General features: G+C 47.5%; 3 protein-coding genes across 3 annotated transcripts; 2 read left to right on the top strand and 1 right to left on the bottom strand.

The window, feature by feature from the left end:
* Positions 1-39: 39 nt before the first annotated feature.
* LOC142890790 (fibroblast growth factor 6-like) lies at positions 40-3,556 on the top strand. Its single transcript, XM_076030061.1, has 3 exons — positions 40-956; positions 1,623-1,726; positions 2,744-3,556. The coding sequence occupies exons 1-3, from the start codon at positions 644-646 to the stop codon at positions 2,918-2,920; spliced, it is 594 nt and encodes a 197-aa protein (XP_075886176.1). The 5' UTR covers positions 40-643; the 3' UTR covers positions 2,921-3,556.
* A 1,249-nt stretch (positions 3,557-4,805) lies between these two features.
* On the top strand, positions 4,806-9,612 carry fgf23 (fibroblast growth factor 23). Its single transcript, XM_076030059.1, has 3 exons — positions 4,806-7,370; positions 7,455-7,558; positions 8,175-9,612. The coding sequence occupies exons 1-3, from the start codon at positions 7,136-7,138 to the stop codon at positions 8,634-8,636; spliced, it is 801 nt and encodes a 266-aa protein (XP_075886174.1). The 5' UTR covers positions 4,806-7,135; the 3' UTR covers positions 8,637-9,612.
* Positions 9,613-10,312: 700 nt separating this feature from the next.
* tigarb (TP53 induced glycolysis regulatory phosphatase b) lies at positions 10,313-12,410 on the bottom strand. Its single transcript, XM_076030060.1, has 6 exons — positions 12,285-12,410; positions 12,013-12,050; positions 11,812-11,933; positions 11,178-11,255; positions 10,967-11,077; positions 10,313-10,797 (listed from the first exon to the last, which is right to left on the bottom strand). The coding sequence occupies exons 1-6, from the start codon at positions 12,314-12,316 to the stop codon at positions 10,393-10,395; spliced, it is 786 nt and encodes a 261-aa protein (XP_075886175.1). The 5' UTR covers positions 12,317-12,410; the 3' UTR covers positions 10,313-10,392.
* Between the last annotated feature and the right edge of the window lie 839 nt (positions 12,411-13,249).

Genomic DNA, 13,249 nt, shown 5'->3' with positions numbered 1-13,249 from the left:
ATAACGCTGAGGCTGCAATGTGGGATTCTGATTTGAACGCTTTGGAGACTAATTGAAGTTTTATTTTGAAAAGCACGGCAGGAAACTCCCCGCCTCCCGCACTTGCACTTGCCAGAGGCTGATGTGAAGGTGCAGCAGCCTCAATCAGTCCTATCAGAGCGGCTGCCGCCGAGGGTGGGGGGGTCCTGCAACTCTCTCCTCCTCCGCCCGTCTACTACTTTGGATGAGGGGGCGCAGCGGTGAAGTCACAGTGATGTCATTCTAGGATGTGACAGTCGCGCAAGGTGAGCCGCTGTCTCTTGCCCCCGAACGCGCACCGCCGCCGCCGCCACCGCCACCGCCACCACCACAACCACCACTCCACGGCCGGCGTTGCCTGTGACGGAGGCGCGGAGCGGGCGAAAGATGATCATCGCCAGCGGCACCGGTCCAAGCTCCGCCGCCGCGCTCCGTCCCTCTGCTGCCGCACAGACCTCGGGCTATGGGGCCTTGATCTGCTTTGATCCCGACACGAGCCTTCGCCAGCAGCACCATGCCAAGGGACAACAAGTCGGGAGAGTTGCGTTTCTAGGCCAGCTGCCTCTGCTGACCACGTGCACCGACGGCGAAGTGCGTGGCCGCTGCGCAAAGGTGCCTCGACAGCATGTCCGGCGGGGCCAGGACGCACTGGACACTGGCACTTCTCGTACTGTGGACTTCATTGTGGGGGGTCGTGTCGTCGCTCCCGCTGCCGGGCAGGACTAACGCCACGTCGCTGCTGGAGAGGAGGTGGGAGACCCTGTTCTCCCGCTCCTACCTGGGGATCAGCGGCGGCAACGCGCAGCTGAACTGGGAGAGAGACTACTTGCTGGGCATCAAGAGAGTGCGGCGCCTCTACTGCAACGTGGGCATTGGGTTTCACCTGCAGGTGCTCCCGGATGGCACGATAGGCGGCGTGCACAGTGAGAACCAATACAGTGAGTTGCAACATCCGGCGCAAAGTGCCCTGAAAAGAGTTGGGGGAAAAAAAAAAAAAAAAAAACACCTTATGAGTGGGTAAAAAAAAAAAAAAAGAAAGAAAAAGAAATCAGATCAGAGTGGGTCACTGCGCTTGCATGATATTTAATAAGCCGTCGGCGCGGTTGAAAGTTTCCCAAGAGCAAAAACAGTGTGCTGAGGCGCGCATCCGTGCACTGCCAAGTATCCCACCCCCCAACTCCAAAACCAAAAACATGACATGAATGCCTGCACCCGATTTTAGACGCTCGCTTATTTTTACCCCGCTGCAGCAGGACGGACACACTCGCAGTCACACACTCTTGCTCAGGCCGCCGTAAACTGCGCTGCTCCTGCCCCGCGAGAGTAGAAAGAGAAGAAAAGACACCTTAATTGAGCTGAGAGGGAGGGATGGCGGGGGGTGGATGGATGGAGCGGGGGGGGGGGGCGCATCATCACCCAGTCGCAATGCACCTGCAAGGCTACACCCATCACTGCTGCATTACGCGGCGACTTTGTCCACCACTCCCCCCCCCCCCCCCCCCCCCCCCCCCCCCCGCCGACGCAGTGGGGACGCTGACACAGTTCACCTCTAACTCTCTCTCTCTTCTCTCTGTGTGTGCGTGCACGTGCGCGCGCGCGCTCAGGTCTGTTGGAGATCTCCGCCGTGGACCGAGGTGTCATCAGCTTGTACGGCGTCCGGAGCGAGCTGTTTGTCGCAATGAACAGCAGGGGGAGGCTGTACGGCTCGGTACGTTTTTTTTCCCCTCTCCTGGGGCACGCACGCACGCACGCACGCACGCACGCATCAATTCCACCGCTGCACAGCATAATGATCATGCATCCATTAAAGCACGTTGAAAGAGATCCAACTTCATGTGCAAAGTTGGATCTCTTTTGCTTGGGTGGAAATGCAGCAGAGGCCTTCTGAAAAGATTTTTTTCATTTCATTTTATTTTTTCATTCCCCTTTTCTTCAATATGTGTAAAAAGTGAAAAAAAAAATGTCCCCAATTCTGCCTCTATTTGTCAGCACTGTCAAGTACAATCTCCACAAGTTCTCCGCGACACATTTTCAAAACGTCTCAAAAATGCCAAACCTAATTGTATCGGTTCGGAAGAACACCAAAGAGCAAACACTCAGGGCATAAAATACTGTCCAGTCATGCTGCTAAAGATACAAGAGGATTAAACAGGAAGTGGGTAGGAGTTCAATATTTCACATTGAGCTGAATATTCCCCGGAAGGCTCTTCTGCTTCATGCCGGTCCAACGAGCCCGGAGCTTAACGCTGTAATGCTAAAAATGCACCTGCTCATTTTCACCTGTTGAATCAGCAGGAAGTGGTGATTCGAGAAGCGAGTGTTTCAGGAGTGTTTCCAGTTGAACCTCAGTGAATCGTTTCTGACGCCAACAGCGGCGACAGCCTGGGCACAAACCTTTATGAATTCAACCCAGTCGTGCATGTGAGATGTCTTTTGGACGCTGTGAAACGTTGACTTTGCCGACTGCTGGACGGTGGGGGTGGGGGGTTAGGGGAGGGGGTGGGGGTGGTGTTGCAGTATCTGTGTTTCTCTCTGCGGCGACATGCCACCTCCTCCTGTTTCCCTCGGAGCATGCTTTGAAGGCGAGCCGTGTGCCAGAGTTAAAGGTCACGTGGAAGTCGGCCGTGCGCGCGGCGTCGCGGGTCGTCCCGCTTGTCCACCCCTCCGCCCTGCTCACTTCCTCCCTCTGCCCCCCCCCCCCCCTCCCCGGTTTCCTGTGTTGCAGAGGGCCTTCGTGGACGAGTGCAAGTTCAGGGAGACTCTGCTGCCCAACAACTACAACGCCTACGAGTCTTTTGTTTACAAGGGCTTCTACGTCGCCCTCAGCAAGCACGGCCGCGTGAAGAAGGGCAACCGGGCCACCACCGCCATGACTGTCACACACTTCCTGCCGCGCCTCTGAGAGGCTGCCGGCGAGTGGCGCCCCGCCCCCCCTTCCCCCCAACCAACCCCCTTCCACACGCGGACCTTCTTCCAGGTAATTGGATTGAACGAAAATGCAATCGTCGTGACACGCTCACAGACGGACGGACTGCGAGAGAGAAGACGCATATATATTTATTCTGTTTATATCTCTATCTACATATGTGTTTATGTATATTTGGATAGCCACGTTTCTATGTGTTCAGTGCTGCTTATCGTTTCCACGGAGCCGAGGCCTTTTCCTCCCCCCACCCCCGTCTCTCTTTCACCCTGGTGCTTGCTGAACGACGCGTCGCTTCCTTCACGGAAGATGAGCTGCACGCTGTCTTTGCTTTTTTGTTTGTGTGTTTGTTTCTTTCAAAAGGTGAATTCGATGATGCGTCCCCAAAATTGCGCACTTTCCCGCCAGTTTAATTTGGTTGCAGTCCACATATTGAGGGGTGCACCTGCCCAAATCGTGCACGACAGTTTTGCATTCATCAGAGGTGACAAATGAAGTGTTTTTGGTTTTTTTTGTAATGTGCACACCCGCAGTGAAAGTGTCACACGTGGCATTTTATTGCACGTAAACTAAATGTACACTGGTTAGAACCGTTCGCTGTTTTAATCTTGGGCCCACGCCTTCCGACACTTTCTTTTATTACCTCAAAGAATCACTTGACACGCTTGATTGACGGATGCATGGACGACGACCTGCTCGGTTTTACAGTTCTGACGCCTGGCAACTCGCCGCTCAGCCGTCGATGTGCCACAGCCGGATTTCGAGGGGGGGGGACTTAAATGCACTACCTTTGCTGCACGACTTGAAGGTGCCTTGGGTTTCTTGGTTTCCGCGACCCACACCCCTTCCCAACTCCGCCCCCCTCCCCTACTCGTGGCCCCCTTTAAGCTTGCATGTAAGCGACACCTGCCGGAGTCAGAAATAGGACTGACACTCCGGAGAAGGCCTCGGAGGCGGCGGATGGGTGGGGTGGGGGAGGGCGGGGGGGAGGCTTTGACTATTTCTGGTTTATTTTCTTTTCTCAAATTAGATCAATTAAGTAATATACAATCTGTGGCCGGCGACCGGATAGCGGTCGGCCATAGCGGAGGCGCGGGGTTTTTGGCCGCGCAGCGCACAGCAGGGTGCAGCAACAGCGAACCTACCTACCTAGATGACGCATGGAGAGCCTTTCCTGACCCGGCACCCTGCACAAGATTTGCGAGCCGCAGCTGCACATTGTCTCGAGACAAAAGCTTCAGCCGCTGCTTGAAAAATGATGTCCTACTGTTCAAAAATAGCAACGGTTTACGGTGGTTTCGGGGGAGGGAGGGTGGGGGGGTCGAGGGGGGGGGGGATGTGTAAATAGTTGAAAAGGAAAATGAAGAATCAGGAGCTTCTAATGCTGCTAAAGTTTTGATTTTTTTTTCTTCTTTTTTTTCTTTTTTTACAAAAAAAAGTGTCCAGGTTGCACATTCAACCATCGATGATGGTGCCAAAATGTTTGGGGTTAGGATCGTTACCTTGATCCATCCTTCGTCATTTCTGCGTGTGTGTGTGTGTGTGTGTGTGTGTGTGTGTGTGTGTTCGGTGGAGTGTGCACGCGGCCTGGGCCGACCCCCAGCTTGCCTGCTTTGCTCTGCAGCAGCAGCAGCGGCAGCAGCGGCACTGCAGTGGCAGCACGGTGTTGGGAGCTGGAGGCGGAGACTGTGAAATGTAATTGCAGACGAGTCGATAGCGTGGAAGGGAAAGACTTGAAGGAAAGTGGGTTGGCCAGCGCTTTAAAGGGGCGAAGGAGGGTTTTGAACGTCCTCCGTTTTCGACGTGCTCGTCTCCGGTGCGAAGGGCTACGCTGCTGCCGCCAGGCGAGCGAGCGAGTGAGCGAGCGTCAGCCACCACCCCACCCCCTCCTACACACCCACCTCCATCACTCTTGTGTTAAAAGAGGAAGCAGGAGTATTTAAATCCAGGAAAGACTTATGCGAGGAAGCCGAGCCGCTGCCTTTGTTCTACCTTAAGCCCCCCCCCGTCCATTTGGAGGATGTATATCTGCCAGGATGACAGGCAGCCCGCTGCAGCACCTCTTGCCAATGTGCCCCCCTTCCTCCCCCAATCCCAAACCATCCAACCACCAACCACCAACCACCATCCACCGCCCCCCCTCGATCACCCTAGACTGCTCACCTGCTGCAAGCGGGGACCTCGGGATTCCGGCTGTAACCCAGGAGTGGCTTCCTCCTCTCCGTTTTAGTTCAAGGTCACGGTCGGCCGCCGCGCTCGGCCTCGACCCCGGCGGCCAACAGGTCCGCTTCCGTCAAACGGAGAATCTCCAGTATCTTGTTCAGCGAGGTGGAGAGGATTACGTGGAAAGTCCCTGGTCCTGAATCTGTGAAGCCCTTCCTCCTCTGCTCCGTGCTGCTCTCTGCAGTGTGTGGTGAGAGGAGCCTCACTGCTGCTGCTCTGCACGGCTCTGCACGCACGCACAATCGCCTGCTGCTCGCCTCAACCAACAGAATACATCCACAGTGGTATTTTTCCGATGGGCCCATCAATCTTAGGCCGACATTTTAGTTTTGCCAAAGCTCTAAAACGTCAGAGCAAACTTGGCTCAAGCATAAAGAAAAACACCTGTTGCTGCTGTGCACGGCTCCGCTGATCTTTTTTTTTTTTTTTTGGTCTGGTGGCCCCTTTTAGACTTCTTCTGAAAATCCAAGTTTTAACATTTCATCCTCTGCACACCCGTGATGTCTGCAGCGTGTCTCCAGCAGCACCTTAATGATAGTGTTTTAAGATTCTCATCGTGTCCTTTCATTCAGAAATGGAGCTCACATAAGACTTGTGTTGATAAATATGCTAGTTTGGCTTTGACCAAAAAACCAAAACAAAACAAAAGAAAATCCAGATTTCTCTGAAGTTCTTTTCGGCTCTTTTATTTTTTTTGTCACGCTTTATTCAAGTTTCGGTGGGGATTCTGTCATTTTTCACAGTCTTGATCATGTCTGAACACCATGCTCCTGTAAAGTTGTCCTTCATGCGTTTATATATTTAAGAGTAAGCCTCTTTTTTTTTTTTTTTTTTTTTTAAAGGGACAGAGTCTCCACTCTGCTCCTCCTCGTTCTCATCTCTGCTCTTATATACCTCACCCTCAACATTAGTTTGGGTTCACTGATGAGTGTAAATGAAGATAAACTTGCTTCATCCATTTTCTTTCTGGGGGGAAAAAAGACGAGTGCAGAGTAAGGATACTGAAGTTTGTTCCTTTTATTTTTGTACGTATGTGCTGTGCACAGCAGTCTACTGTCTTCCTTAAAAAAAACAATAAACGTTTGTTTTGTTTTGTTTTTTTAAAAAAAAGAAACAGTCTTTTGATCCTGTTTAGATGATGAGCAATAGTGAGAAGACAATATTTAACAGCTGCACGAAACGTTTCAAAATGTGTTAAGAGTACCTGACAATATATGCAAATACTCCATTTAAAATGTGTTGAAATTCCGAGTTTCATTTCCTTTAGTTTAAATGTTTGGAGTTTCACGAATTCGCCCTCCTGAAATCACATCATCGAAAACATCCTCAAGAAAGTCTCAAAAGACCGAGGCCTCAAGTAAATCAATCCTAAACGGGGTAATGGCTCCCTCTGCTGGTCAAATGATAAAAGCCTGGGATGCGATGACGGCAAGCTGAAGAGGCTTTGAGTTCAGATCACTGTGCGTCAAGTTTTTAGAGACGCCATCTCATTCATTTCAACAAACCAATCTAAAATATAATATACTGTATATGTTTTATATTTTTTAACTAAAAACAAAATCATAATTATCACTGTGGTATGAATTCCCCATTCTATATCCCTTAGTAGTTTTGTTTTCTTATTGTCTTACGTAAACAACAGCAACACTATTTGAACCAGTGGCGCATTAGGATGTGGTCTTAGAATAATTCTGAAGGTGAGTCGAGACTTGTCACCAAAAATAAGCGTCCAGTCTTGACCAAGATTATCGAAGTAAACAGACAGAGGTGGATGTGGCCCTTCCGCTGCAGAAAGCCGCACATCTGCTTTGGGGGCGAGTTTCCTTTTTTTTTTTTCCTCTCCTTTTTTTACGCCGAGGATGTGAGCAGGAGTGGCACTCGGCTGGCTTTAAATAGGAACTGTCTCCAAACTCCGGGACAACAGAGCATCTGAAAAGTCGCAGCGGGGAAAGCGTCGCTTTTTGCTCCGTGATGGACGTAAACAGGAGACTCGGGATGAGAGACGCCCTGCTGGCGCTGCTGCTCGCCGTCCTCCAGGGCTTCCACCTCGGCCAGACGGCTCCGAACCCGTCGCCGTTGGTTGGCTCCAACTGGGGGAACCCGAGGAGGTACGTCCACCTGCAGACGTCCACGGACCTGAACAACTTCTACCTGGAGATCCGCCTGGACGGCACCGTGCGCAAAACCACGGCCAGGAGCTCCTACAGTAAGTTCGCCTCCCTCTCGTGGACGCAGTTCAGATGTGGCAGCGCTGGAGTGACAACGTGATAAGTGTCTCTGTCTCCTGCAGGTGTGATCTCACTGAAAGCCGAGACCAGGGAGCGCATTGCCATCCTTGGCGTCAAAAGCAGCCGGTACCTGTGTATGGACCTGGAGGGAACCCCGTTCAGCTCTGTGAGTCGAGACTGTTTGACCCCACCACTTGGTATCATCACTTTACCCGATTTACTGCACGCCTCTTCACCACCCGGCAGATTTGCGCATCGCATTTTCGAAGGAAATCCAATTTTACGCACAGGGTTTCTGCCGCGACATGTTGTTTGATTCTGTTTATTTGTTTTTTTTAATTATGCAAAGTGCAACCGGATGGCAACTTTAACAAATGCCGCCGTTCAAAGTTTACTTTTCGACCTTTCTCATTGCGAACTTTTCAAACACCGAATTCTCGTGTTCTCGTATCACCGTTGCGAAAAAAGTGAAAGGTTATTTCTGGTTCAAATCGTTTCAGTACAGTTCGTCAACACGACCAACGCAGCATCAAAACAATACTGAACCGCCGTGATAAACTGGGTTTATTAAGATTTTGGATGGATTTTCATGATTTGTTAAAAAAATAAAAAAAATAAATAAATAAATAAATAAAAAAAATAAATAAAATGTATTATTATTATTATTATTATTATTATTATTATTATTATTATTAATAATAATAATAATAATAATAAAAATAATAATAAAAAAAATCTTATTTTGGCCTTTATTTGATTGACTCAACCCTTTTCTTTTTCAGCCCATCTGTCTGAGAGACGACTGTTTGTTCAGTCACAAGCTGCTGGAGAACAACCGGGACGTCTACTACTCGTGCCGGACCGGCATCCTGTTTAACCTGGAGGGCTCTCGGCAGGTGTACGCGGCGGGCCAGAACGTGCCGCAGACCTCGCTCTTCCTGCCCAAGAAGAACACGGTGCCGCTGGAGCGCCTCCTGCTGCACAGAGAGAAGCGCAACCAGGTTCCGGTGGACCCCTCCGACCCGCACAGCGTCTTCGTGGGCCGCGCCGAGGAGGGTTCGGACTCCAGGGCCCTGCAGGAGGACGACGTGGAGCTGGAGCTGGAGCTGGAAACCGAGGTGGAGGTGGGAGACGACGGGCGCAACGTGTCCCGGGAGATCCAGCTGGCCCCGAACGCCCACGACCCCTGGAACGCGCACTCGTCCATCCCTGCCAGCCCTCGGAACAGCGGGACCATGGGGTGACTTATGGTGGCGCCTGGTCCGTTTGGTTAACATATTAAGAGTGAGGTTAGCTTTCCTTTTTTTTCCTCCATATGGGAGGTAGAGATGCATAAACACTAGGCTTTAGTTTGGTAAAAAGAGATCATTCTTACACCATTTGTACGTGTTCTTTTTTTTTTTGTAAAGAAATGTTTTTACACTGCTCATGCATCTACAGACTTGACTTACAGCCCCCCTTTTTTGCACCATCTACAGTATTAAACCCTCCCAGACATTTCATGATTATTTTTTCTTTAATTTATACCCGTTTCAAATCAAGAGAGTTGCTTTCTTATCCAATCATTGGTGCTTTTTATGCAATTGTATTCTTTCCCTTCTGCGGCAAGAAACCTAATTTAGTGGCTCCTTCCTGATTGACTCATTTTCATAGGGATACCATCAGAAGTCTCATTGAGTTTTTTTTTTTTACACCTGGACTGAGAAACCCACATGCTAAAGTGACATTTGTGTCATGGCAACATCTTAGCCTACCTCTCAAAGACCAAACTGCTGATGTGTGGAAAACAACCGAGGAGATTAATTTCTTTGTGCACATTTTAAAAACCCACATTAACTAGGTTTAACATATATATTTTTTTATAAACACAGTCAAGCCCCATTGGCACTCCCAGCAGAATCTTCCCACTCCGTGATCCATACTGACCTTGAATCTTGACTTGAGCGAATACAACGGGGTAAACAGAGGATCATATCAAATGTGGAAGTGATATTTTTTTTTTCCTCAAAGGTGCTGGCCACCACCAGCAAACAGGAAAATCAGTCCCAAAGAGTATTTATTTATTTAAGTCCATTCCTTTGTCATTATTTATGGTATTTATGACGTTTGCTTTCCACTTGCCTGTACATATTCTCCAGGTAAATGTTTGTTGAATGTACGAGTTTGGGAGTCTCAGATGGCGTGTTGCTTGAATTTAGAATAAAAGAAAGATGTAGATGATTGTGCATTGCTGTTTTATTCATTTAAATCTGCAGATGAACAATGGAAATAATAGGCACGTCACATACAGTGGATGACTGTGATAAGACAACATAAAAACAATGATAGGTCCCTTTAAAATGGAGTATTTTTTCCGTCTAGACTCTAGCAGTTGACTGTACACAGAATACCAGTGTGCTCACTCGGCGTACAGACTAGTCTTGAAATGAGGATAAATGTCATAAAATGGCAATAGCGAGGTTGAAGATTAATACTTGTTTCCCCATCTGCCATACACTGTCCAAGGTATTAAATAAGTATTCCATTTAAATCAGTCAAACAACACACTAAAATAAATGAACGAGGAAAAAGGAGATACTCGTCTGAGGTAATAACTGCCTGAAAGAAAAAAAAAAGCATGTTTACTGAAGAAAAAAACATTCATAAAACATAGTAAAGACAAATGAAATTAATTAAATTTACTTATTTTGAACTGAAATGATCCTTATTTGGGTGCAAACACTAACAGGTACCACACTCGTTGCATCACATCATCTTTAGTCATTATGTTTATATATTTGATAATTGCATTATATCGTTGTGACTACAACTTAATGTGTACATTTTCTTTTAAAAAAAATCTTGTGCAATAAAACTGCTAACCTGCCACCAGTGGGTATGACAATCCCATTAAATAGAGTATTGCACTTTTTAAAAAGAAAAATCCACAGCAAATAATTAAGGACAACACTGTGCATCTGATGCATTTCTATTACTGGGGTCGGCGTCCCAGAATTATCGTTAGTGCTCAGCAGCTTTGAGTGTTTCCAAGTGATCCTTCCTGTTGGTGAAGACGCAGCGAACGTCTGCGAGTTGCGGACCCGACTCACACTTTTTCAGGGTGAAAATGAAGCGGCTGATGCCCGTGTTTGGAACCGGTGCCGTGAGGCGGGACACCTTCGCTCCGGCAGGAATGGAGCAACTTGAGTCCTCAAGCAGATGTTTTGCAGCAGCACACATGTAAGTGCCGTGGCTCACAGCCAGAGCGTGGACCGACACGCCGTTCAGGCCGTCCTCAGCCAGCCCACAGTGGAGCTCCTCCTCAGCTTCCACTGCTCCTTCAGGGCTGTCTGGTGCCGACCAGCCATGTTCCTCCACCATACGAATAAAAAGGACGTTGAGAAATTTCTTGAATCGCAGCTTCACCTGTATAAAAAACGTAAACCCCCCCCCCAAAAACCTGTATTTTAAAACAGAAAATATCTTTTGGAGGCTACGATACCCTAAACGACCGCTAGATGGTGGCATTGTACAGCAAAAAAAAACTTGGGACTTGGAGTCAAACCACTTTTTGGAATTCTTTCAAATGACTCACCTGGTCAAAAGTCTCTCCTCCTGGAGGGGTGTAGTCACGACATGCCATTCCACTCGCATTGGCCATGTTCTTCATGTCCTCTTTGGGACGGCCTTCAGCAATGCCAAAACACTGGAAGACAATAACACGGGCATGACAGAGGGAGTGAGAGAAAAGTATTAATGTGCAAGATGTGATGGAGTAGCAAATGGAAGGGGTTGCCATATCTTACCCTTTCTCTGAGTAGCGGCTCCAGAACCATCTCAGCATCGGAGCAGTGAGCACTGTTCTTCAGAATTAATTCAGCCGTCTGACAAGAGGAGACACAAAATTAACAACTTTATCTATTTGCAGGATCTCAAAAAACTCGTCTCAGTCCGTTTACCGGAACGAGTGATTCAGAGGCCACAGGCAGTTGTTCATACGCTTCTGTTTTTTTTCAAATCAACATGAAGAGGTGAGTTTGAGACTTGGAACAAAGAGGAAAAGAGCTGTCACTACGGTCCGGTTGCACATGGACATTTACAGAAATCAGTTAGTATGACAAGCTTGTGGCGCAGCTGAGAGACTGATAACAGCCGGTGCATAGTTCACTTTGGTATTTAAAACAGTCACGGGTAGATCATTCATTATAGGTGTGATTTTCTTTGTTTGTCTCAATAAGGAAGAAACACAAAATATGTGAATGCTGGATAACAGCTGTGATATTTTAGTCAAGATGATCAAAAACAGCAGTCCTCATCATCATTATATGTGGCTCAAGGCCACCCAACACCCAATGCACCGACGACTGCAGGTCATATCTTGATCACCTGCCGTCTCCTGACTCCCATCACCAATAAGTCTGGGAATGAAATCTCAGTCACCTGCATGGCTCGTCGAAGGTTGCTGACGAACACGTTGTTGAACCTGATGTCTCTCAGGTATTTGCCCACAGCTTCACCTTGCCTGATACCGGTTTCTGACAGATCTGTGTCCACCCCTTGTCCTGAAATTGAGATTTTGTCAATGGTCAATGGTCCTGCTAGCAGGGCAAACCGCTGGAGACGGGGACCGAGAAGTCGTACCTTGCAGCAGCTTGTCTTTGTTGTACGGCGTCTCACCACTGCAAGGAAATAACAAAAACAAAAAAACAACAACAACCTTGAATTAACTCAACATGCTTGCTTAAGGCAAAAACCCTACTTTAACGTCAACATTCTTAAACCATGATAGATTTAAGATTTTGATTGAACACATTAACATTTAAGATCGGTACCTTTGTCGGCAAAAGAACCGGTATGTTTAGAAGCAATGTAAAAATGTTGCTATCGTTAAAACGGAATAATTTTTCACTTACTGCCGCACAAGAGTCAGACTGAAGGTAAACATGTTGCTGAGCCACCCTGGACGGAGTAGCGACTTGTGTGTGTGTGTGTGTGTGTGTGTGTGTGTGTGTGGGTGTGTGTGTGTGCTGCTTCCTGCTTCCGCCGCAGTAGTGGAGTCAAGTACGACGCTTTACGTCATGACGTAAATCCAAGTTGCACTCAGAGGAAAGTGTGGCTCTACAAACATACTATTCTCACATTTTATTGATTTTATTCTCACATATAACATACAAATCATATTTTAAGCAAATACATTAATATTAATATCTATCAAATAAACAAATACATTTTATTACTTTGTCCTATAACGTTTTAACTCTGTACCGGAAAAAGTATCAGCCCAACCATGACGTCGTGTCCGGTTTTTCAAACCTCGATGGCGGCGTCGCTAATACCTATTCGAAGACAATACACACATTTTATGCTTCAGTGTACGTGTTTTAAACGTTGCTGTGTGAAAATTGAGACAAAAAAAAGAATCAAATTATCCAGGTTTACGCATTTGACGTAAATCATTGTATTGTCAAACACACGAAGCTCGTTGTTAAATCCTCGCCTCGCGAAGGAGACAGGATACAACTGCGTTTATTTATACGCCTTTCCCCCCTAACATATTTACCTCTTGACCATATAGACACGCTGACCTTTTATACTGAAAGCTTTATTCCGAGCTGGCCCTTCCCCAGAAATAACACGTGTGCGCGCGCGCTTTTAAGTGACAATATCTTTATTAATATGATTCCAAATTAAGTTTTCTCAATAGAGAAAGACTCGCATGTCTCTTCGTCAATATACTCTGAATTTTTGATGATGAACTTATAAGTTCAACATCAAAAATTGAAAACAACAAAATTCAGAATATTTCAACGTAAACGTGGCTATACGATGGGTTTGATATAAACAATATTGTGACATAAATTACATATATTTGTAGATA

The sequence above is a fragment of the Nelusetta ayraudi genome, unplaced genomic scaffold (genome assembly GCF_046127955.1).
Source record: "Nelusetta ayraudi isolate G7.1 ecotype Tasmania unplaced genomic scaffold, CSIRO-AGI_Nayr_v1 ptg000027l, whole genome shotgun sequence".
In the NCBI taxonomy this organism is placed as follows: Eukaryota; Metazoa; Chordata; class Actinopteri; order Tetraodontiformes; family Monacanthidae; genus Nelusetta; species Nelusetta ayraudi.
Note: the sequence above shows the minus strand (reverse complement) of the source record. Positions and strands in the feature narration are given on the sequence as shown.

Bases quoted from the DNA above. Each gene is read 5' to 3' on its own strand.
- tigarb (XM_076030060.1), bottom strand. From the start codon at position 12,316: ATGTTTACCTTCAGTCTGACTCTTGTGCGGCA. The intron at 12,051-12,284 runs GTAAGTGAAAAA...ATTTCCTTGCAG, and splicing joins AGTCTGACTCTTGTGCGGCA to TGGTGAGACGCCGTACAACA. The intron at 11,934-12,012 runs GTACGACTTCTC...TCTCAATTTCAG, and splicing joins CAAAGACAAGCTGCTGCAAG to GACAAGGGGTGGACACAGAT.
- LOC142890790 (XM_076030061.1), top strand. From the start codon at position 644: ATGTCCGGCGGGGCCAGGACGCACTGGACACTGGCACTTCTCGTACTG. The intron at 957-1,622 runs GTGAGTTGCAAC...GCGCGCGCTCAG, and splicing joins GCACAGTGAGAACCAATACA to GTCTGTTGGAGATCTCCGCC. The intron at 1,727-2,743 runs GTACGTTTTTTT...CCTGTGTTGCAG, and splicing joins GGGGGAGGCTGTACGGCTCG to AGGGCCTTCGTGGACGAGTG.
- fgf23 (XM_076030059.1), top strand. From the start codon at position 7,136: ATGGACGTAAACAGGAGACTCGGGATGAGAGACGCCCTGCTGGCGCTG. The intron at 7,371-7,454 runs GTAAGTTCGCCT...TGTCTCCTGCAG, and splicing joins CACGGCCAGGAGCTCCTACA to GTGTGATCTCACTGAAAGCC. The intron at 7,559-8,174 runs GTGAGTCGAGAC...TTTCTTTTTCAG, and splicing joins AGGGAACCCCGTTCAGCTCT to CCCATCTGTCTGAGAGACGA.